The sequence below is a fragment of the Tauraco erythrolophus genome, chromosome 12, assembly GCF_009769465.1.
Source record: "Tauraco erythrolophus isolate bTauEry1 chromosome 12, bTauEry1.pri, whole genome shotgun sequence".
Taxonomy (NCBI): Eukaryota; Metazoa; Chordata; class Aves; order Musophagiformes; family Musophagidae; genus Tauraco; species Tauraco erythrolophus.
This window is the reverse complement of record NC_141476.1, coordinates 21,298,392-21,324,742: the sequence shown is the minus strand read 5'-3', so window position 1 is coordinate 21,324,742 and position 26,351 is coordinate 21,298,392. Positions and strand designations below refer to the sequence as shown.

The window sequence follows — 26,351 nt, the reverse complement described above, 5'->3', positions numbered from 1 at the left end:
TCCCAGTGCTCACATTAAAAATTTAACTGTTTTATTTATGCATTTTCCACCTGACTAAATCTGCTTTACTCTACAATGTGCTTTCTTTAAATCAATAAACTTACACCTCTTGCACTCATAAAGAAAGGAATATCCTATATACATCTTCCCAGTGTGGAAAAGCAACGATTAATCTGCTGCATGGAACCAGAGAACAGGCGTGGGCGCAAGAACAACGTCTGCAGGCACTACGAGAGGGGAAGGCGGCAGAGACCACTGCAGCATAACCACCCACACCCATTTTGCCAGAAAAGAGCAGCAGCTGAGTCACAGTGCTGACTTCCACCCGGAGGAGGGATTTTCTCTGAGCCGAGATACATTTCTGTGACGATTTTTCATTTTCAGAGGATTGAATTTTGAGCATTTTGATGTCTGACTTAGGAATTTATAAAAACACATCCTTATTCCTAGCTGAATGGTTAATGCTATCCTCTCCTTTTTCCCCCCAGTATCTGTACTAAGATTTTTGCTGAAATCCAGGGATGAAATAAAGTATATTTTCATTAAAAACTGTTGGAAACTTGAAGGATTGTTCATTTCATACAAACAATTATATTTATTTAAAATGCAAAGTATTTGCCTTGTACTCAAGTTGGGTTTTGATACAGTACAAACATGCACAACGTTATATTAATCTCAAAATTTTTACCAGCCCTGGAAATTCCGAAGAGAGATCCAAACTCTGAACTTTTTACGATATAATTGCTTGCAATAGAAGCCTCTACTTCAGAAATGTAGAAAATCTGTTCCAATTGTTTGCTAAAATGGACAAAGTTCAGTCTTTGCTGTCCATCAACTGTCAGGTCAATGCCACCTTTTCTGCAATGTTTTCCAAACAATAGGGAAAGGGAAAGAAAAAAACCTCCATAGGCAAGGTTCAGAATTGCAGGAATTATAGCATCATCATCAAAAACTAATAGCAAAATTATTTTTTGGAAGTCAAATGAACAAAATACACTCTTTGCTACCCAAAGAACTTTAGTGTTTCAAGATAGTTAACATATGGAATGCAAGACTGAAGCCTCATTATAATTACTTAGCTGAAAGTTCTATGGTAGTATTTACGTATTTAATTCCAGGTTTGCTAGATTCCTGTGGGGATAAGTATGTTTTGCTACTCGTTCTAGAAGTGTTTGAAAAGCAGCAAAGAAGTCACAGTAAATAATAATTCAATGCAGAAACTGTTCTTTTTGTTTATTTTAAATTCCACTGCTTTGTACTATGTCACTATATTCCACAAATACATAATCTACCAAAAATAAGCTACTAAAAGTCAACCTTAGTGCACACACAGGAAGTTTAAAAAGTGTTTAAAAAATACTAGTTATTTTCTTTTTACAATGCTCTTAATGGCATATAAAACATGCATACCTAGGTCTTGGAATAAATAGAGTGCAATTTAGAATTTTTTAACTCCTTTAGATCACAAATTCTTAATTTTCCTACATTTCCCAGTACTACTCTGTTTTTTTTTTTAATTTTTATTTTATTTTATTACTATTACTGAGTGAAAGTTACCAGTCCTCCTTCCTTCAAATGAAGCTATTACCCATGCTCAGGTGTGCACCAGTATGAAGATACAGCCACAGAACACACAAGCAGAAATAAAACGCCATCATGCACAGGGAAGCGGACACACACCGGCTTTTATCTATCCGGGCAGCAAACAACTGAGCAGGATTCAGCACAGGTTGTTACACCTTAATTGGCTAATTTCCAGTCCTGCTAATTCTCTGTGGCTTCTACTCAAGTTAGCTAAACCACCATACATACATTGATCTGAACTGTACTATTCCTTCCGTAAATCCTAGAGAAACATGGCTCGATTCTGTAGGTACCTCTGACTAGGATTTAAGTCCATATGCTTAATATGATGGAATTTCTCACTCACAGGATAATTCTTTATTGCTAAATTTTAAAAATTCTGACATTTCAGGGAGTTCCTTACATTCTCCTTACACCAAGAGCATTCCTGACCTGTAAGAAAACTAAAAACCAAAAAGGACAACATGGGTTTACCCACAATGCCTGTATTTATTACAAATATGAGCTTGTGGTGTTTCTAAGTAATTTCCTGGGTCAATACCTGACCGATGGCCATAATTATCATCTGTATCAACTCTGCTCATGCTTGCAGAACTGAAGTCTTAACTCAAAGCTGTCCAACTCACAATTCCATCCTGCTCCTCAATTATTTTGTAATTTCTAACACTGTGCCCTACAAATCGAGCAAAACTAGTAAGAAATAACTGGTTCAGAAAAGCCCTGTCATTTTTTAAAAGGGGAATAAACTGTTCCCCACATTCTCCAATCTGCCATCAGGGTTCGCTTCTCTAATAATTCTTGGTCTTAACTGCAAAACAGAATAAACTGCTTATGAGTGTTATTACTTCTGGCGTATGATTCCGTCCTTAATCACAACCAGGAGCCAGATGAAAAAATTGAGATTATTAATGTATGTTCCTTCTGCCTGCGTCTCCTGCAATATACTTTAGAAATCTAGTACTTGCTAGTACCAGTCTGCTCAAAAGATGCACTGCTGAACTGCTACAAACATGCAAACCAAAAAGGCAGGAAAAATTGGAAGCTGATGCAAATTTCAAACACTCCTATGAAAATACGGTTTCAATTTTCTTCTCATTGTACTTGTAAGTCACTAGATAACAGTTTAGAATGTTAAATAGTACAGTACTTTCTGTGTAGTGCTATTAAATTACAGGGAACAAACTATGACCACACCACTACCAAAGTCTGCTTTACTACTGAAACTACAAGATGCTTGTTAGTATATGTGAACTAATGTCAAATTTAAGTACTATACACGTTATTTCCTTAATTTTATTCTTTTTGAATGCTAAGAAGGTCATAGGAAATCTGGCAAGTCATTTTGGCTTTAAGGGAGGAGTCGACATTGGGATAAAGCAGAACATGAATGTGAGTTAATAATACGTTCTTACAAATAAATATTTTCATGAAGTCAAAGTGCTAGTACTTTAAACTTTCTTTGATAAAGAGGAAAAGCTAATTTCACACAAACAGCAAGAGCACAAGGAGAGAACTTTTAATCATGACAACCTAAATGCAAATTATATTGTTTAAATATATGGCAAAAGACAATCTATTCATGTACCGAATGCATATCAACATACCAGTGATGCACTGAGTATATCAATAACCAGTCATGGGAATTTTTAAATCCATTGTTACAGCTTGGAAGAGGACAATTTATTCTAGTTCATTAAGCAGATCAGCTACATATCCTTTAGAGCAAGCCAAGTACTTTAATCATTAAGAGCTGAATGACCAAAGGAAAAAACCACTCCACATAAGCCAGAGAGGGGAAGAGATGAGGAGGGGAAAGCAGAAACAAACCCTCAAGAAACGTGTATTAGGGAAAACTTTGCTCTGCTATAAATGTACATATCAAAATGAATTGAGGGAGCAAGGTGAGCAGAGGAAATGGCTTATGGTTGTTCAGAGTGCTCAATTTCCATTTTCTTGTGGTTTTTTTTGGTCTAACCATCATTTGTATTTATAATGCTGTTCATAGCAGGCTCTTGGAAGACTACAGAAATAAGAAAATATAATCCCCATTATTCCAATAGAAAAGAATTCCAGCAAAGCAATCTATCAATGGCTAAGTAACACGCAAATTGCAAGTCTCAATCATTTGATGCATGTAATTTTTTCCAAACAAGTGCTACTACTATAAACAGAGATGTACAATTTCTCAAAGTGAAAAAGGCATAAGTCAAACACATATTTATCCCACCAAAATATTGGAGAGGGGAACTGAATTTTTTTTTTTAAATATTATCTGCATTATCTACATGGATACTTTATTTAGAAGTCAGAAAGGTACTTCTCAGAAAAGTGTTTGAATAACAGCAAGTATTTTATTTGTTGGAAATCATTTCAAATGTACATTCAAATTCTCAAATGAGAATTATGTCACTCTTCATTCTGGGATGAATTATTGATGTAAAAGTCTAAACTAAATTTTCCATTAACTTCCTACCTTTCCATATGAGGAATCTAGAAAAAAAAAGGAAGGTGAACAGGAAAAGAATTTCCTAACTGAAAATTCTCAATGGACTCTGACTTTCACATCTTTGTGTGTACTGTTTTGAAAGGTAACAGACACCACAGCTGATTGCTAATGGCTTGTAGGAAGTGAAACCGTAACAAAATTTTTCCTATTTGAAATAAAAGATGACAAATTAAAGTCAGGAATAAACATTTCAGAAAAATCAACTAATCCTTAAGAAATGGTTTGAAATAGCTATTTTAAAAAGTAGAAACTAGTGAAAACGGCATGACTAGCCACACCACACTAAGACATCATTGCTAGTGCACAGAGATTCTCAAGTGCTCACGTGGAAAAGTCACAAGAGTAACTAAACACAGGTATGGTGACAGCACATTTCTAATTACTATTTTATATTTTTCATTATCATTTGCAAGCCTCCACAGTAATTTGCTGCTATATGTTCAGTTTTGGTTTCAATGTAAGAGTCAGATAAGAAGTGGTTAATCAAAAAAGACACTAACATGAAAAACACAGATAGTTGGATTTTTCCCTCTTCACCCTTTCCAAACAATTTCAGTAATGCTTGATTCAAACAAAAGCAAGTTCTGATATAGTCTTATTAAATAAAAATTTCAACTTTTAAATAGTTCTAAAAGTTCGCTGGGGTTTTTTTAACATAGTTAAGCTAACTGACTGCACACTGACCTCAAAATGTACTTAGCAATATTAGTGGAGACAGCTCACAAAGAGAATTGTAAAAGACTAACTGTGCATCACTTTATCTCAGTTTAATTTTAGTCTGAATGGAAAAGAAGTTATTCCATTTGAATAGAATAAAAGGACCTATATATGCAGGTCCTGTGTACTGGTACCTAAAAATATATATATTTTTTTCTAAGTGTATGAAAGATGATTGCATATTTATAATTTTAACTATCTGATCAAAGCTGTTTCTAATCAATTTATTTTCCATTTACATACTCGAAGAATCACTACTAGCCTTACAGTCACAGATTTTTCCTGAGTTTTCAGGCAATGTTTCAGACGAAACAGAAGAGTTTGTCCTCGTTATGCAGAATAGTTTTGCACCTTGGACAGCCCTTTCAGGAAAATATCCCTGGTTTACTGTGGAGAGAGACACACATATGTACATAGTTTTACACAAGGGCACGTCAAGCCCTCCCTTCTCAGTGCACAAAATGAAATTCGTTTTGTACGCTAACTAGATTATCAGTTATAACACTCTACTCAAACACGGATGCAGCAGAGATGTTGACTTTGATCAACCACACATTATAACAAGCTGCTTTTGCTGATTAACATCACTAACTTTGATTTATACATTACACATAATCCTATTTTATACCATGAAAGTTATTTGCTAAAGTCCTCAAAGTGAAAATATCCTCTTCTCATCTTCAGAAATAGGGTATCTAGATCTAAAGAATTTCTAAATCATCTATCAAAAAACCTATTCTAAAATACAGACTAATTTAAGAAATTAAAAAATATACTTCCTATTCTTGTAATACTTTGCCAAAATAGAAAGTTTTGAAGAATCCAATTAGTAAATCAAATATTCTGCCGTGTACATATTTCAGCATATAGTAAGCATATTGGCTTTTTAAAAACTCTTTTGCTTACTCAATTTTCGGGTTTCCTTCTATATTTTTTTTTTGAAAAACATTATCATATATTCTAAAACTACTAGTTATGGTAATAGGATGATAACAATATATAACTCCCTAACTGTCCAAGCTACAGATTCAAAAGACAACTGCATCTTTTCAACAACCCAGCACGAAAAGTTGATGTTTACTTGTTCTGATAATAAGATAAAATCATATATGGAAACTTTACTATTCTTTATTATTCTTTTTGTACAACTTCATTACTTGCAAAAATGCTATGACAAACCTGCAAGCAAAATAATCCAGTGCAGAGATCTTGTGTACCACTGACTGTGGTTGAACTATTGGTCCTCAATCCAGCATCTAGACAGGCTGCCAGACAAGGTGACAGCGTCACTTCCTGACATGTGGCTCTACCCTTATTACAACCAGCAATAAGATCACTCATCTATCACTGTATATCTTCATATGTATGGACATCAATACACCGAGTATTACATAAACAATAATGTCGGGGTTACAATTGGATAGTGCAGATGATGGAAGATACAATGTTAGAATAATATCTCAGCTCTTCTAAGCAAAAATCCTTGCACTGACAAATACACTAAGGTTAAAATTCTTTGAGTTCTTCATCAAGTAATTGAAAAAAGTCCAGTAAAAGCAGATTTAAAAATTATTTAATATTTATAAACATCATTGCCTTAGGTAGGAGCTCTAGGTACCAACAACCCTGATAGCATACTTGAAAAGCTATGCCTCTCAAAAAAAAAAGTTTCCTCAATATCAATTAGGTTTGCTTCCTTTCAAATGCTAGTTTGAAAATTCAGGAACTGGAAGCGAGAGTTTAAATGAAGTAACATGTGCTTTAAATCTTACACTAGTGATTGTTAAGCAGTTATAAGCACAAAGTCTTCATACCGTCTTGACTGAGAGCTAGCAGTTTGCCATATGTTTTTTCAAAGGCTGAAAACAATCCTGGAATTCTGTGCTACAGAAAGCATCATAAATGCATTGTTCTAAATTACCCAAACAAGAAATGACTAACACTCAGAAAAAAACCTCCATCAGCTCAATAACAAGCTACCTCAAGCAAATCAAACCAGAAAATGCAGATTTAGTTGTTCCGACATAAAAATCACACACAGCCTGGGTTGCAGAATAACTCTACCTGGTGTGTTTATTCTACATCAAAAGCTTTCCACAGCACTGTTCGGGAAATACATGAACATTATCACCAAGGGACTTGGACAATTCACCTGCAAAAGCAAATTACACTGTAGCATCTCATTGTACTCTGAAGTAGCAGTTTACTCTGAAGGCTACTTGGGACCTGATACATCATCAATACACTACCTAAAAGTCAAGGATTTGGGGATCTCACATGTATACTCATAATTGGTCACCCAAAAAAAACCAAACCCAAAACCCACCACAAACAGTAGAAACAACCAAACAATCCAAAAATTTCATTAGCTGCCTCACTTTTTGAAAAGGACTTCTAGCAAACGAAAGCCCAGACAACCACTGCAAGACTTCAATCGAAAAGGACTGCCGTAAGACCCTCACCAGCCTGAAAAGAACAGACCCACACGCGTTTCATGAGCAAAGACCACTCCAGTGGAAGTTATTTTAATACAAATAATGTAAACCTTAATACACAGTAATTGTACTTTATGTTAGTGTCTCCCTTGACCCCTCTAAAACATTGCTGCTGCCAAGAAAACTCATCTTACCTTCTTGTATGTTGACCTGCTGATAGTTCATACCAGACATTTCTTCCCCAGTAAGAAAATGGATCAGCACAAAAATTCTAGAACATGGGTCCAACCAACAGAATTTAGGTAGGGCAGAACCTCATCCCAACTACTCAATCTCTAAATCCCACGCCTTCTACCAGTACAATCCAGACAAGAGAGTCTCCAGGTGACCTGACTTCAAAATAGCCGAGTGGCTTTCCAGTGGCACAATGAAAGAGCCTGCTTTTATTCCAGTGCAATCCAAGAGCGCCTGAGCAAGAAAACTATGACCGCAGAAGTATTGTCTATCCGAACAATGTCCATCGGTGAAAATTCCTACAAATATTTCTTTTAAAAAATTATACATGCAGATATGAATGCACACATACACACTAATACATCCTTCATAATGCTACTACACTACTACTAGAGCAACTTTTTTCATTAAGTGTAATGTCTGCCTATTTAAACCTCATCCCAAACGCTTAAAATATTATTTTACTCTAAAATTTTAAAAGTGTTACTTATAAACACTATTGTCATTTATTAATATATATTATATGCAACAATTACAGGACTCAGGAAAATTAATGTTGGTTATTGCTTCAAAGACAAAGGCCTCATAAAAGAAATAATTTTTCCTCATTAAAAATATTCCAGTGATTTTGGTTTACCTCAAACAGTAGATGGCTAAGACAACAACTACTAAGTAAAACAAGTTCTGCAGTCACAGCACATTATGTAATCATACTGCCACTCAGTGGAATTGGACTTATTTATCATGTTTTATGATAAAACCTTTTTATTGCCTTTCCAGAATCCCAAATTGGAGGTGATGGCTTTTCTAATGTTAACCATTTTTTAGTCCTACAAAGGAAAGAAACCTTTGAAATTTTTTAAAGCTTTTTTATGATGAACAATGATAAAACAGGCATATACAGAGAAAGCTTTCATTGGAAATTATCTTCAAAGCAAAATAAACCATTGAAGTAAACCAAGAGGCAGTGAAATAGTGCTAAAACTTCCTCACTTCCTCTTTGGGACCACCCTAGTTTCTTTAAACAAAACGTGAGACTCAGGAGACCACGACCGATCTCATACTGGAGCTTAATCTACTAAATCTGAATTGTTTCAGTAGAATTATAATCAGTTTTTATTAGTAAGAAATCAGAAGTAGAAACAAGAACCAAGGTTAAACAGAACAAAATTGAAGGTAGGTGCAGAGATTATATAAATACAACAAGAAGGTCATGTTGCTACCTTGTTTTTATGCTAGAAATCAGCACTAATTTTTTTATCTTCTGGAATTTACTTGAAATCATAAAACTAAAAGAATAGACATTTTAATTTATGCTTTTTCCCCCCATACATGTTTTTATCCCCTACATACACTCACACACTCACCCTTGGTTTCTCCTCTGAAAAGTCAATATTATCACGACAAATGATCTTGGCATCTGCCATAATGATCAACAGAAACCGATAAGTGTCACTCAGCAGATTTCAGCCCCTACAAACCAGGCAGTTCAGCAAAAAAAAATAATAAATAAATCAATGTTTCATAAACAGCATGAGATTTGCAAGGCCAAAATTAAGAGAGAAAGGCACTTCTTGCACGAGAGAACCACTTGATTTTCAGATGTGCATGGAAAGAGCATCTAAACTTGCACTCAGTTCCGAAATACCTACTTAGAAAGTTACTGGAAATCAGACACTTTTGACTGCTAAAGACGAGGACACATCCACACGCAAATATAACTGGGGTTTCATGACTAGCTGTGCCACAGCTTGCTTTCTGTCTTCTCCACACTCGCCTTCTCAACACACACCAGAGTAATTATCTGCAGGAGCTTTCCACTAAGCAGCACACGTCACCGCTATTTTGTTTTATGGCTGTTTATATTCAATTTGAAGTCACAGGAAAGTATGCTCCCCTCTTCTGACGCCTCTTTAACAAAGAGACATACGCTGCATACAAGATGAGACAAGCTACCTTAAATCCGAAATACAGAAGCCTAAAGGTCACTATTGCGATAAAGGAAGACGTATCCATAGCCTGTCAGAGTTGACTCCAGAGGACGTATGTACTGCCATGCCGAAGGAAATACAGCCAAGGCTCCTGCCAGCCTTTGCCGCGTCCTTCTTCTGCTGCTGCTCAGAATGCGTCAACTCGCTTTTTAAAAATGCATTAAGAAATATAAAAACAAAATAATATGTAATGAGTTTTACAACTTTTCTTCACTTTGAGCAGTGGAAACAACTTCCTAGTACAGCTTAACATATTTATGAGGAAACTGTACCTATTAATTCCTTAAAGAAAAATGTCTAGATTTTTTTCTCTTCATTGTGAGATTCCCTAATGCTTATTCACTCACAGTTTATTTCTGTAAAGACGAGATTTTTAAAAAATGGGGTTTAGAACAGGAAACCATAGCCATTTTTTTTCTTAAAAGTCATATTGGTTTTGTTTAATCTATTTTTCTGTAATACATATATAAAAATACTTTTAACATGGTATAACCTATAAACAGAAACAATTCATTAAACTGAAAAAATCTATTAGTTTATACCAAATCATTTTCTTTGAGTGCTTTAGAGAATTAAGATATTTAAAAGATTTTATCTGAGGCTCTGATAATATTTTTTATTACCTGATAAAAATCCAAATACATGCATGTATTTGAAAATATTTTTTAATAACTCCTACTAGCAATGACTGTATATGATGCACCATAAACACCAATATCTAATTGGGATACAAGCCTACGGAGATCAAATGGTAAATCAAGCAAGATCAAACATGGAACAGTCATTACAAAAAGCTGAAAGACAGAACGAAAACTGCCTTTTGTAACATCTTCCAGCACCTGACTGGCTGACTGCGGCATGTGGTGGTTTTGTTCTCCCTACCTACTTGAGGGGGGCACAAAAAAAAAAGGTACTCACCCTTTACTAAACACGAAGCCTCCCACAGTTGTTGGTTTGGCTTCGTTTTTTTTCCTTATGAAAATAGGGAAAGTACATTTATGCCTCTATCTGCACAAGCTGGGACTAAGTCCCTAATTTCCATGGAGGGAGGAAAGCACTTCTACTCTCCTGCCCCTACCTCTCAAATGAGGTCACAGTAACTTACAAAAATTGGGCTGAGACTAAGCAAACACAGGTGTTCAGAGGTGAAAATTATCCAGAGAACATTGTTCCCAGCTGTTCCCAGCTGCACCTGGGCAACAACATGGTGACAATCCTACATGTCTTCTACCTACTTCAATCACAGTTACAGAGGAAGAAGGACAAAGCTATCTGCAGCATGCAGAAAAAACAGAAAGGTTCTTCAGACCCTGAAGTTCCATGTTCTCCAGCAGCATCTACTGGACCAAGCACTAATTAAATGAATCCCAGCAACATTTGCAATTCAAACAGGAGCAGAGTAAGCAGGTGCACTCTGGCAGCCCTGCTCAGCTGCGCTGCCCTGGCAGCTTGCTCGCTGACGGGCAGCCAGAACACCACGCAAGCCCCAGGCACCCCACGCTATGGCCTGATGCAGCTGAAGCAAAAGCCACCCAGCCTGAGCTACAGCTGAGGGCTGGCCCTGGTCTGCTGGGGACACCACAGGTCTGTAGCAAAACCAGAAAGAGCCTCCTCAGATTTAAGACTGTCTTGTGAACTAAACATTTCTATCGCTTTTGCTTACAAATACATGAACTAGGATTTGACTTCAGTCATCGACTTTTTGTCAGGAATCGGTGTATCTGTCAACACAAGTTCATTAAACTTCCTGTTTCAGCCAGGTAGGGACACGCTTGTGGTGGGGATGGGTACTGTAGAACTGACAAAGCCTTTCCACTTTTTGCAAAAGCTGGACCTAGTCTATAGCTCCTGTTACGGTGAACACCCATCATTACTCTCCTCCAGCTGGCTGTCTAAAAGCACAGTAGCTTTTCTCCCAGAAGTTAAGTTTGGCTCAGCTCAGCTAAAGCTGTCTAATTAGCAAAAGCAGCAGTGCAACCGAGCAAGCATTTCACATTCTGGACCAAGGTACGACGCTGTCCTCCCACCCATGGCATCCGTGAAGTCTTATCACCTCATTACACATTTTTTCTCACCACACAAGGTAAGTAGCCTCATCCTCGGAAGCACTATCATTATTCCAGATAACATTTACTTCATAATTTATTGCTTCACTTTTTGCCATCTACAACATAGCTTGCTTTGCCAATTTTTTCCATTCTTTTCAACTTTTCCACCTACTTGTAACTACCCTTTGCTGCTGAGTTCATCCAACCAGGTCTAGAATCCCTCTGTAGATGTTCCACATGCAAATGTGACTTCCTGCATTTGTTGTTCTCTTCTTCAGACACAATTTTATACTGAAACACATCTTTTCACTAAAGTCTTATATTTTTAGTGCAGTGTATCTTACCTACAAATGTAAAAAAAATCCAAGTCTATTTCAATTATATTAAAGCCACATTTCTGTAGTTTAGAGCCTTCACAACGGGTAGGCTGGCTGAAGAGCTAAAGGTGGTAAAATCCTGTGATATTTATTGCACAGGAATATTTTGTGGATGACTATTAAGAACTTGGTACTAAAAACACATACAATGAAGTCACTGCTTTATGAATATATTGATACTGTGAGAATATTTAGCACCAATCTTTCAGAGAAAAATGGTTGCAGCAAAAACATGTACAGTCTTGCAGTGTCCTATAGTGTTTACAGAATGGCAAATAACATCCATTTAAAACAGATACAGCTCAAAATGCAGTACAGCCTCTAGAGACACTTCTTCAAGATGAACAATAAGAAGTCTACTAGTATATTTTTTCAATAACCTTTTGTTTCATACTGTTCTATTTCAACAGATTACCATTTGCTACTGGTGAATAATTATCAAATTCTGACTAGAATTTAAGTAGAATTTCTTATTTCACTCAGGTCTAAGGACTATAAAAGCAATTTATTATTCCCTTTATCCTTGCTTCAGTCTTATTACTTTGAAATACACCTATCTAAAATTCATTAATTATTTCTCGATTTCCTTTCCATTAAGGCAAACTTTAGAAGAAAACACTGGCAAACGCATATTTTTCTTGGTTTTTTTTAATACTACCCATTCAACTAAACATGTTGCTATAGATTTCATTAAGCTTCAGGGGAATTTCTGTGGTCTCTTCAGAGATAAAGGAGGAGAAAAAAAAAAGATTCACTTGGGATTCTGAGTACAGGGGACAGGAATGGGACAGGGGATGACACCAGATACAATCTGTCCAAATTTGTAGTCAGCATCCCATATATACTAAGTTGCCTAAAGTAATGTTAGAGTATGTAAGAGCTTGTTTAGATAAAGCAATATACAGAGTCTGAAGGACGAAGCATATTCCACTAAAGCGTGGGGGGGTTTATATCTAATCAAAAAGGCAAACTCTGTCACGTACTGCATTTTGCTATTTATACTAACATAGCCAAGTATTATACATGACAGAACAGTACATAAGCAGAAAAAAACCTGCAAGTTTTTCTTAGATCATCTTAAAATACCAGCACATACGTCGTCTGGTGCAGAACTGTATCAGCTGGCCACTTCAGAGAACAGACACGAAACACAACTTGCATGAGATCGCTGTGTGCTACGCATTCAGATTTGTTCACGCTTTACATTACATACCGCAGTTAGTTCAGCTGCATGTCCTTATTCTCAAGTTCTTGCCCAGCGTGGACTTAATATTTAAAAATATGGACAAAGAACAAGTAACATGGCTCAGAGAGCTGTTTTTCCACCCCTTCAGACAAACACATTCAGTTGCTCACCCTTGATGAGGAGACAGAGTTCAAAATAAATTTCACCTCGCTTTGCAGAACATTCCACCTGTGTGCCTGAGAGTGTCCCACCACCCAGCACAAAGACACCGTGCTTGTGCTCACGGCAGCCCCTGCTTGTGCCTGCATCTCTCTTTTAATTACGGTGGTATTTGGATTGCAAAAATAGAGCACCCTTAATGCAGAGCTGGAAACTGTAGTGTGTGCTGGGAAGCAGTACGGATCTAATCACCTGATTGCAAGCAGCTGTGTGAGCACATACTGTCTTCATGGAATATCTGCTTGCCAGCTCCTTTCTGGAGTACCAGGAGCTCAGCCCAAAGGCCATAACTAGAATTAGACTACAACATATCCATATCTTTCTTTGAAAGATTACAGTGTTACACCAAAGGCAAGGTTGTTTTTCCTTTAATATTAGGAGCTTCTTGTTGCAAAAGGCACAGCAGTTCTTAATTAGCATTTAAAATTAATAAAAGTAACTTCTTATTTGTCTTTTCTTCCTCTGTAAAATACATACATTGATAAGATTTACCTTTTCTTTAGCTACCACTCATAGCTAGAGGGCATATGCCTGCATTCAGCCATTTGGTCAGTCTTAAGAGCTTAGACCTTTCTAAAAATCAATCTCCTTACACCTCTGCACCACAGCTGACCCTTGCCTTGACTTGCTTTCAACACTTCCCACCTTCAGCCCCTAAATGAGGGCCAGGGGATCCTTTCAATGCCCCTCCCTTTGTGCAATCACTACTAGCTCCACCTTAGCCCCTGCCCTGATTTCCCTCCCTGTTTTGTACTGTGCTCCACGCTTTATACCAGCAGCGGTGGGCTCTGCAGTGCCAGGAGGACCAGAAAGAGCTCTGGCAAAGTAGAGACCCCATTTACGCTTTACTAAAACCAAAGTGACGCTCTCTAAAATTGGAAAACTTGCTAACCAAAGACTGGTAACTGAATGCAATAAATACTAGTTACTAAATCACCATATTACTATCAAATAAGACAAATAAGAATTCTAGTTCAACTGGAGTTAGGAAATACCAATTAGTTATGTACAACTGAACCATCCCTACTGAACAGAAAAACCACGATGAATTTTCGTTGTAGTACACAAGTTGTTTGGTAGTTACCCCTACATAAAACAACCACACACATATTCTGTTTTCCACCTTCTAGTTAATGCAAAGAACCCCCAGGAAACCCATTCTGCTCACTTCAGTAAGTTTTTGTATTATAAACCAGCGTTATTCTGTGCTGTGACAACGCTGTTCATATTACAAACATTTATGATGAGCAATGTTTGCCCATAAATGACTCAGTAATTTTAAAACAGAAAGTTTGCTCTTCATATAGCATTTGTCCCAGCCATTTGGATATTCTCTCTTGGGCCTATCCCAAGACGAATAACTACTAAGGCAGTAAACATTACAAGAAATGCACAATTCTCTGTGGAAAAAGAAGATAATGATACTTATAACGAGATCTGTGCTTTAAAATTCAAGAACAAACTTTTTCCACTCGATTCTTTTTATAATTTCGTCATTACTGCCAACGAGTCTTATGTTCAAGCTTTAAAGCACAAGACAGAAAAAGCAACAATAAGCTTTCAATATCAAAACAACTTTCTAAATATTGCACATAAGCTTTTAATAAAGATAATAGTCTATACAGTGTTTTGGCACCTCACCACCGACGTATGGCCTCTAATCAATTGCTTGTTCAGCACTGAATATTCAGTACATTTGTACACAGAACGAAACGGTTACTTTCTGAAGAAATTAAATACATTGTAAGATAAACTTCTCTAGCTGAAAATTTTGGACATTTAATGCAGACTAGTAACTAAGAAAGGAGACTTAAAAGTTACACAAGCTGTCCAGGTTTTAATTCGGCTCTGTCACTAGTCTCTTGGATGACCTCGCACAAATTATTTAACAATTTCGTTTCCTCCATTTGTAAGAATACCAACACAGATACCTAAAGCTGTAAAACAATCATTGAAGTCTATTACCTAAAATCGTTATTAAACCTAACAAGTGGTTCTTGAAGTCTTCCCTTCCTCAACAGATCCATGAAGCATCTGTGAATCGGACACTTCTCCACTACATCTTTAAACACTTTGTCAGGTTCTCATCTCAACTAGATGAGTTAATTCAGAAGAGGGTTCTGGCCATCAGTGAAGGTATTGAAAAGTTCTGTTCAGTATGCAGCTGCAGGTGAGAACAATATGACATTAAAATGCATCAAGAACAGACCAAAAAATAAAATCAGCTTTTCCAATGCCTTTATATAAACCAATAGTACTGTTCCATTTGAAGGAGTGTTTGCAGTAGAGGTCATCCTTTCTTTATGCTGATGAAGGTATCAAAGATAACTGGTGAAAACGATCACCAGCTATTTGCTTCCATCTTTGGATCGAAGGATCATTTATTGCATAAAGTGACTGACAGAAAGCATTCCACGAACACCAGAACCAATGGAGACCACTCGTCATGGATTTGCCTCTGGTAGTCGAGTACAAGCTTTAGTCTGTTTTCATTTTTTTTCCTACGCTTGCCACTGAGGCACGTATAAAGCCACTAGCTGGTAGAAACTCTTTGATAGCAGATTATTTTGCAGTTCTGCCTTTAGAAGAAGCCTTTAGCAGTTTCTCTCATTTATGTAGCTGCAAGTATCCAAAGAACCTGCGGGAAAATAATTGTCTTTCACAGCTCTAACACATCTTTGATCGAGAGTGTTACTGGAGAAAGGAGGATGGTTTGACATGACGACTGCATTTGCTCTCTTTCCTTAAGAAGTCAGATAATATAACATGGTAAAAATACACAAATTAGTACAGATAAGTTAATTCTCTCATTTTTCCTCAATCCTATGCCACAAAAATAAAGAAAACAAAAAAGAGAATTTCAAAACTTGTAACAGGACAAATTTCTTAAGGGAAGAAAATTATAAAAGAAGTCACTGAGATCAAGATTTAAAAAAATGCAAGCAACACCTCAGCATTTATTTAGATATAAAATATCCCATACGATTCCATTAGCGACAATAATGACATTGGGTTGCTAAAACTCAGACCTCATGGATGAGTCAATCCCTAATAGAAATAAAATATTTCAGAAACAAAATGTCCTTTCGGTGCAAGAGGTGAGATCCTTTGCTGATAGAAGAAAGTGCTTCGTGCTTCCTCTGGCCCTTGCTACAAAGAAGATACCGAATTAGCAGCATTTCAGTGTCATCCAGACTGAAATTCTTTTATTTCTATTGAAACTGCAATCCAAAAGCAATACATACATTTCCAATTTAAGACAAACAGAATGCAGCTCAAAACATTAGGAAAACAAATGCCCAGCATAGGATCTTCCTCTCGGGATTAATGTAAATCAACTGAAACTGTTTCTTAGGAGACTCCAAGAGATTTATTTGGTACTGTTTTTTGTGTTATTGACAGGATTTGGTTAGTGTATCACATGACGGTAGCTCTACATACCTCATCTTGCTAAACTGTACGTCAATGCATCACATCAGGCAGGGCAGCTCGCGTGGTGGCCATCAGACCATGGAAATTCATCTACTGCCAGTTCCAATCTTTCAATTTTATTGTTTTTTTCAACTTATCATTCATATTCCGCTTTAGCCCATATAGTCAAATTCTGCAGCAGTTCAGTACGTGTCAATATAGATAGCCACACTTCCAAAGCGACGGAACAAACTTTTCTGCATATATTATCAGAATACACACACACACACATATATTTCTAAATACATGCATATATCTTTCTAAATTTATTTTAAAATCTTAAATTACAAAATTATTAGCTTTTTGAAGGAGAAAGAGCCAGTACAACAACAAACTGTTCCTTCTAGAACTACTACATATCCACGTCACATGCTACGATAAATAAAAAAAAAGAGAAAAAAAGAAAAATCCAGCAGGCATGAGTAACCTTGCGTGTATTTGTGACTGCACCGAGTCTCCTACGTGGAACGCTGCTGGTGGCACTCGCCATGCAGAGGTTTAAATGCTTTGCTATTGCTGACAGATTGTGTTAATTTGGGGTGCGTTTATCATGTACAAAACATCTCATGTTTATAACATGCAGGATGGCTTTGGTAGGTACACAAAAATCCTACCAGAAACAAACTTTATGGACATATACAGTTATTTCATCTACCCAGCAAAGATTCGTGCACCGTAAAATACTAAATAAATAGATGTATCTGCAAGGCAGTGAGCAGTGTCCATGGATGCATCTCCATGACGTAGGTACAGAGGCTGTCTTAGTCTGGCAGATATAACAATCTTTTTTTAAAAAAAAAAAAAACCAACCACAACACAAATAAACAAAAAAAACCACCACAAAACCAAACACAGAGAGAAAAAAAAAAGTAACAAGTAATGTTATCTTAACGTTAATAGTGTTATTTGCTCTAGATAAAGGATTACATTTGTTTCACGTTTTTTATTATAGTGCCATTTTAAAGCAAATCGTATCAAATCTCAGAACCGTACAAGTCCATCTAGACAGTGAGGCGATAAATTTGAGAACCTGACGATAAAACTGCAACCCCACAATCCATTACTGAATGATGTCAGTGTTATGCTTGTTTTACTCCACATTATTTTAAGGCACTATTAAGACCTTATATACCGCAATTAGCACCAGCGAATGAGACAATTCACAGCTGGCCATGTCAGCACACACTACAGGGAATCGAGCTGGTGAACGATTAACAGGTATATCTCCTTCCTCCAAAATACAGCATCCACCGGAGTCAGACGTGACGAACGGCTCTGGAAAAGCCATAACCTCCCCGAACGGCGGCAGCCAGGCACGGGGAGAACAGAGTTGAGGTCCAAGTTTTTTACCTTTTATAAACCCCACATTTTTTATGCTGATAGCGGACGCAAAAACACCCAGCCCAAACAAAACCTGCGCCGTTCATCAACCGAACGGCCCCGATTCACAGGCTGAGGCGGCACCGAGGGCTGGTCCTCGGTATCATCCTGGAGGACCTTCACCCCAACACCCATTTTAGGCGCTGCAACGGCAGCAGTGGGATCTGCGGGAAAACAACCTCCCTCGTAAATACGGATTAACACACGTAACGCCGCAACCGCACACGGTTCAAAGCAGAAATTCCTGCCCAAGACACCTAAATCCTACCCGCACCTACGCAGGAGCCCTTTATCTCGCTAGAGAACACAGGATGTGCTTTTTCGGGGCGGTAAATACGGTTTATTCAGTGTTTCGGTGGAAAACGGCTTGCACCCCTAGCCAGGCGCTGCACGGTCTGCCGGTTTTTGCTCCATCTTCCAGTCAGGAACGCCGCGCTCCAGCCCCGCAGCTGCCGCCTCAGCGGGGCGGCACTGCCCGGCGGCCCTCCCGCCGCCCCCCCCGGCCCCGGCCCGGCCGCCTCACCCCCCCGGGGCCCGAGGCGCGCCTCGCCGCCCGCTGGTGAGCCCACACCGGCCGGGGAAGGGAGCCCGCGGGGGAAAGGGACCGCAGCGGGAGGGACGGAGGGAGAGGACGAGCGGGAAGAGCGAGGAGGAGGGCGCCGAAGGGCACGCGGGGGCACCTACCAGTCCGTGTGCGGCTCGTCGATGACCAGGAGCAGCTTGAACTTTCTGCCGACGGCCGAGGAGACGGCGGAGGAGGCATCCACCAGCCCGGCCGAGGCCGCCGTCTGCTTCACGGCGTTAGAGAGGGAGCTGAAGAAGCTGCTGCCCGTCGACTGCTGCGGCGGCGGCGGCTGCTGCTGCTGAGGAGGCGCCGACTGCGGCGGCTGCCGGCGCTCCGCCGCCGGGGAGGCAGAGGCAGGGACCGAGGAGGCTGAGGGAGGCGGCGGCGGCGGCTGCTGCGGCTCCGGCCGCTGCAGGTCGGTCATGTAGCCATTGGGCAGGTTGGCGATGAAGCTGCTGTCCGAGAGCCTGCGCCGCAGAAAGTTCATCATCTGGCCGGGCGGGAGAAAGGCGAGGAGCGTGAGGAGGACGCGGAGCCGGGCGGGAAGGAGGGAAGGAAGGCGGCGGGCGCCGCGGCGGGGCTGTGCGATCCGCAGGCGGGCTCGGTCGCAGCCTCACTGCCGGCCGCGGCGCGGAGGCGCTGCCTTCACCTCAGCGGCGCGCGCGCCGCTCCCGCCCGCCTCTAGGTGGCAGCCGCGCGCGGCGCCGCGCCGCGCCGCGCGGGGGAGGATGAGGACGAGGACGAGGATGAGGGTGAGGAGAGCCGCGGCGCGTAGCCGGGGGTACGGAGCAGGCCGAGGTGCGGATTACAGCTGCGAATTGAGTTTCGTTTGCAGCCGAGGCACTAAACGCCGCGACTCGCCCGCAGGTCGCGCGGGGCCGCAGCACCAGCAGCCCGCGGAGCGGAGCTGGGCTTGGTGTGCGCGATGCTCCTCAGCACGACAACGGGTGGCGTTGCCATGAAGGTGAAGAGGAGGAAGCTGCTGGGAACAGCCCTGTACTGGCTCAGATCACTCTGCTGGGAACAGCAGCAATTTGAAAAACATCCATGACATGTTCCCGCCTGGGAATCGCTTGTTCCAGCAGCTGCCCTCAGAGCAACCACTGCGGAGCTGCGAGGGGGGCAAGAGCAGCAGCAGAGCAGCAGACACCAGTGCTGCATCTGTAAGGGAGGCACCGGCAGCCCCCAAAACAGTAATGGAGCCTCTTACTAATAAACAGTGGTGAGGGTGGTTCTTTTTTTAATTTAAAAAAAAAAAAAACCACAGAAAAGTTTAATGAAGGTGAAGGGCTGTGTATCATCAGGCAAATTTATATAGTTCAGGAGAATTACGGGTGCATTTTCATATCTTAAGAATTCTTTAAAAGTAATTTGAATTCCCCTTTCCCTTGAGTTTTGGGATAAATGCTCTGTGTTTTAACATAAAATACATACTTGGCCTTTATTGTGTGGCATACACATTTATCCAAGATACACATTTATCCAAGATACACGTAACCACAAATCATTTTGCAATTCATCTCTACTGGCAGTGCTGCATGTAACAGGTGGTCCAAGATGATGCACACTAATTTCATGCAGCAATTTCTTTTAAAGTTAGAGATTCAGTAAAGCTTGCCTGATGCTAACAGTTTCACGGTTTAAAGCTCATATGTTCAAAGGTATAACTGCATCGGATTCCTTAATGAATCACTGAATTTAGAAACGCTCATATATAATTAAATATTATTATGTAATAAAGTAAAACATCAAGGCTATTAGAAGATGCTTACATTTTAAACACCGTAGACAAACTGGGGGCAAACGTCCACTCTGCCGAGCCATAATATAGGCCACATACAGATACAGCTGTTTGCATTAGGGCTCGGAAAATTTAAACAAGTGGAACAATCCTGGGCTACATCTGCAGTTAAAATGTTCCTGTCACTTCAGCAATCCGTGGCTTGTGCTGCCAGGTAAGTTGTGAAACCGCACTTACATCTAGATAAATTTAGGTCTAGTGGGATCTAGAGAGAACAATTTTCTCTCAGGAGCGCTAAGATATCTTGGGGCTATTCGTATTTCAAAAAGCTTGTATGAAAACGCAATAATGCAAGTGAAATAATTTACAACACATGACACAAGCAAGTCACTTGCGGACAGAGGTAGAATATTGTGGATTATTTCCACTGATATTACATGTGCAAAGATGATAAAAATCACAAGACTGAGGAACATGCTTGAATAATTGCATCAACAATCCTCCCTCCTTTCTAATCTAAAAGCAGGAGGCCAACGTAAAGAAAAAAGAACTGCTTATACTTTCGATATATGAGGGTTTATACGATACAAACTGTTTCATCTTCCCTATAAAGAGATTACTGGAAAACACTCTTAACCAGTCTGATATTGAAAAATGACATGTAGATATTTTTATATTACTGCTCTACATTGAAGGGCGATTGTATAAAAGTGCTTCCCCCTGCTTTGGACAGACGGCTTCCTATACATAATCAGAACCTGCTTATTTTACTGACAAAAATAATTCAGTCTTGCAGAGCCAAATCAAGCACAGCAGAAGGAACTGTATTACATTTTGCTGTGCACATTAACAAAAGTATTAACCAGGTCTCTATTACAGGGCTGAAATCCATCTTCAGTGTCAGCTGTACTCCGTGTTATGAAGGCAAAACACATGTAGCAAATGGAAATGATAGGGAGCAATTTGAATGTCAGGATCCATTACTGTAAAACAAAATAAAACATCATTAAACAGAACAGGCTGCTCAAATTTCAGTGATGCAAGATCTACCCTTGTTAACACATTTGTGTAGAAATCTTTTGTTTTCTGATTGATAAATCTGACGCCTATCTGTAGTACTTTCTTGTATATTCTCAGACCAACCAAACAGTTACTTTAAGATTATATGGACTGATTCTAATTGTAATCATGGCCAACAGACTCTCTGACACAGCTGCCCTTTATGGTTTGGAGAAGTGGCAGAAGCCTTGTTCACCGACCCTGTGCACTCGGGGGTTCTGGCTGTGCAGAATGCTGGAGTAGAAGGTGTTTCCTACTTCACACATTTCATTCACTTTGAATGCATTGTCTCTTCTCTATAAGAATCTTCTCAGAAATTTATACTTGAGGGGTTTTGTGTGGTGGGTTTTTTTTTTTATGTTGGTTTTCTGTAGGTTTTTTTTTTGTTTGGGTTTTTCTTTTCGTTTGTTTGTGGGTTTTTGTTTGTTTTTTTTTTTTACACCTCTTCACATTACCACTATTACCAACTAAAATTTTAAAAAGTATCAATCAATCATCCTCAAATCCTGGACTTCAGAGGTTTTTTTTAAAACATCCTGTAGTGTTGCTCACCAGCCTGGGCTGCGGCACCAAGGACACTGTTGCATCTTCCGCAGCCAGGAGGAAATGGCCTGCCTCTTGTAGGCAGGGTCAGTACCTTGAGCTGATTAGTAATTAGTTCATTATCTCAACTCAATCCAGCTGGGTAATAATGACTGGTTGCCATAATTCCCCCTTTTTGTTTTACAATTTTTTTGTTTTCACGAAGGCTTTAGGGTGAGCAGAGACCCGGCCCATTCATCCAACTCCAGCACGCTTCCCTCCCGCGAATACCACATCGGGGCTTGTGGCTTTACCTTCTTCTCCGAAGGACTCTCGCTTGGGCTCCCGGCTCTGGCTCTTTTGGCTCGGGCTCAGCTCGGGCTCTCGGCTCCGGCGAGGGAGTCAGGGCTTCCCAGGGTCTCACCGAGGTATCACGTCGGGGTCACCAGTTGTTGCTCACCAGCCTGGACTACGGCACCAAGGACGCTGTTGCATCTTCCGCAGCCAGGAGGAAATGGCCTGCCTCTTGTAGGCAGGGTCAGTACCTTGAGCTGATTAGTAATTAGTTCATTATCTCAACTCAATCCAGCTGGGTAATAATGACTGGTTGCCATACTGTAGAGTATTGTAACAACCTTATAAATCCAAAACTGCACTAAAGGCAACTGGCAACTGGATTTGGTCAAAGTCTCAAAGAACTTGGTCCCCAGTGCAGAACAAAACAAAAAGCAGAGTTATTCATGTAGCATTGTTGTTACCATTACTTTGTTCAAAGAGTATTAGTAGAATATTACATGGAGCTTGCTAAATTTAATAGTACATAAAACTACACCTGAAAAAGAACAAACAGCAGTTTCTGTCCAGTCTACTATTCATGATACTTCAACACCTCATGACACATTTGTGAGATAATTCAACATGACCATGTCTGTTAGGAAGCGAGAATACTGAATCACCAGTATGTTAAATGACAAAAAGAGAGTACAATAGCAATTTAACATCCCATTTTGTTTCCTAACATTGAAATCACAATGCAAAAAAAAAAGATCAAATTCTGGGGATTAGTAGTGTTGGCAAACTGAGAGAAAAAGAAGAAAAAGGAATGATGAAGCATCCTAACCAGCACACCTTATAATGATTTATCACATCTACATACCAGTATTAACACAGAAACAACCACAGAAGGGTTCGTGTTAAAAAAGAAAAGATAAATTTACAGGCAGGTTAGGGACAGTATGATTTGATTTCACATTCTTTTGCTATTATAATGTAAAACTAAACTTCAGGCTGGTCAAATGCCTCTTAAAATTATATTAGCATTTTAAAGAAGTAACTTTCAGGTAACTGGATGTGGTGGAAATGAAAGAGTCAAGTTATGCATGCTAGAAACTAGGGATACCTATCACTCGAGCAGATGTAATCTATTACATTTTAAATGAAAGCTACTTAACACTTGTTATCAGCTCTTCACCTACAGAAATATGCAAGTCTACAAAAATATAATTAAATTTAATGGAGAAAAAATGACTAATCTTCTCAGTCACTATGCTGTACATTACACTATGCATATAGTAATAGAGAATGGAAATGGGAAGAATCCAGGGAAGCATTTGCTTTGCATTTTATGTTCTAATACGTCTTTTAAGCCACGTGTACTTAGACACATCACATTCTTCGAAAACAATGTTCCATTTTTTGAGTGAATTGTGTTTCACGTGTATCTATTCACGCCCTGCTTTCAGTTACACACCATGTTCAGCTCTGCATGCCCAGTTGAGCCCAAAGGAAGGCACAACTGGCTGCCTGTCCCAGAGGGAAGCGCACGGCTGCTGCCGGTGGTGACAGCAGTTGCCTTCAGAAAGTAATTTGCACATTTCCCAACCGCTGACCTGCCGAAAATGGGACCAAGCCAGAACTGAGGGGAAGGAACATTGTTGGCAGATGACAGTGTAACCAGTCTAGAATAGCAGGCACTTAGGCCTATTTTCATGATAAATGCTAAACAGAATCTCTGTGCTGAAAACAAGTCATACACAGAAAGTACTCTTCTGGACTGCAGCGTATCACCTGGCAATCCTCGGAGAGATCAGCATTACGAGGCTTTTTAAAAGCCTCATAATTTATTTAAACCCATGCTAGCAGTTCATCAAAAATTTTCTTACAATCTCCATTGAAATATGACACTTGTTTGTCACAGAGACAAAGAAAATACATAGAAAGAAACTACAACAGAAACACGGGGTGAAGTGGATGTTTGCGATACGCCGGGGATGTTATGCAGTGTATAAGGGTGACATATTGTATGTCACCCATCTTTAATGGTGTATCTGAGTCACTAAACAGACATAATGTTGATGATATCACTATACGCCCTTTCCCATGTTTTATTTGTAGCTGATTTTTTAAATATTTTTCTCCCTTAAAAAAGACATGTACCAACTAGCAGGATAGCTACAGTAATCACATTAGTCTAAGACTTCATGCACGCTAATGGAGTCACTTGGCATCGATGCTCTGTCAGTGTGAGAGGAATGTTTTTTATAGAAATGGATTTGCTGAATACATGAGGTGTTACTCATTTTTAAATATTTACATTTCAAATTCAAATTTCACCTGTGATGCATTTCTTAAAAAGCTGATTCTTTTCTATGTTCAAACATTTGTATTATTGCTATCAAACACATATTGAAATTTTCCAATTTGCAATTTTCCAAACGCATCATAGCAACTTCTCTCAAAGGTGCCCGACTGCCTATTCCAGCAGTCCCACATTTTCATTTAGTTTCATTAGACAGCTCCACTGAATTCTGCCAGAACTCCTGCTGTTCTGATGTCCTTGCAGCAAAAACATGTCAGCTTTCTATTTCTGATCTTCCTTGCATTTTGTTGTCCAAGGCGGCAGAAGTGCAGTTAAACCATATGAAGATGTGACAGAAATAGGCACACTGGGCAGTAACTGCCTCGGTTATGGCTTTAGAAAGGACACAAAATCAGCTTGATCCTCCCTTCCCAAGTCCAGGCTCTCATGTTGTGATTTATGAACATTATCAGAGAACAAAAATGAACCAGAATTGTTTTTTATCAGATCATCATTTAAACGTCTAAGTTTTTATTACCTAGACTGTTCCCTTGGTATTAATATAATTTTCTGTTTTTCTTCTGAAATACCTACCCTACGTATGTTTTGAATTATGTTGGGTAATTTGACTTTTAATTTACAAAAAGTTCACAAAAAATGTAACAGCAACTTCAAATACTAACTGAAAATATTTGCAGGGTGCTATGCAAAATTGTTCAGTAAATGTATGAAGACAAAAGGGCTCTCTGTGTTTTATGTCAGTTCAGTAAATATGTATCTGGCCTTAAGTAATTTCACATTTTATGAGCATACCAATTCAAATAGTTCTGTATTGGCAAGAAATACACTGTGCTACTACTAGCATTCACAGAGACAACCCGATGGCTGTAACAGTTTGTAAGCAGGTAGTAGCTTCTCCCCTGCCCTCAGCTACCCCAAAGGAAGGTTAGTGGGAGCATGGGAGGAAATGCTGCAATTTCTCAAGAGCTCAGTGACTGAACTGAACTAACTCATGCCAACGTCAGAAGGTGCATTTTGTTGTCTTGTCAGTACAACAGCAAAACACTCTATGGCAGTAATTCCTTAAATTTGAAAGTGCATAGCATTCCTGGAAAGAACAAAGGAAAAATATGTACTGTATTATAAATCCTCTGTGCTCAACAGTCTGTGAAATCTTATATAGACAACCCATGACAATTTGTTTAATAAATCATAATTTGTTAGACTGGACTTTTACCTTTGCAAGCGCCGAAGATGGATGAATTCGTATTGCAGAAGAGGGCTTTGTAGTCTCATGAATTGTGCTCGCTGAGACGTAAGAGGGAGTTCAGAAAACATTCTGTATGCGACATGAGAACCACCTGTAATAGAAACAGACAGACTACAATCTATATGAGTGGTAGTGATAGGTGAAATAAATGATTACAGGAGATAAAAATCTGTTTAAATAGTTTGTCTCTATATCCAAAATTGGAATGTATAATAGCAGTAACAGTTATCTTTCCATTTCCTACTAACAACAATATTTGTTATCTGATTTTTTGATTCACTATATCCTGTACTTTAAGGATTTTTAATTTTTTGAATTTTATTTTATTTTTTTATATGAATAAAAAGGAACTTCAAGCACTTTTTACCATGTAATTAAGGCTCGAACATTGCTGGCCCTACTCAGACTAAACTTTCGTAAAAGCTGAAGGCAATCTTGCAAATATTTCAGAACTCAAGCCACAGGAGT

At 39.1% G+C, this 26,351-nt stretch overlaps 1 protein-coding gene across 4 annotated transcripts in view; it reads right to left on the bottom strand.

Annotated features, from left to right (window-relative positions):
* SYN2 (synapsin II) overlaps positions 1-19,203 on the bottom strand; it is a 187,407-nt gene extending 168,204 nt beyond the window's left edge. For all 4 annotated transcript variants that reach the window (XM_086618905.1, XM_086618906.1, XM_086618907.1 and 1 more), the window contains exon 1: positions 18,833-19,203. In XM_086618905.1, the coding sequence (XP_086475031.1) occupies positions 18,833-19,203 (371 nt within the window). The remainder of the gene's footprint in view (positions 1-18,832) is intronic.
* Between the last annotated feature and the right edge of the window lie 7,148 nt (positions 19,204-26,351).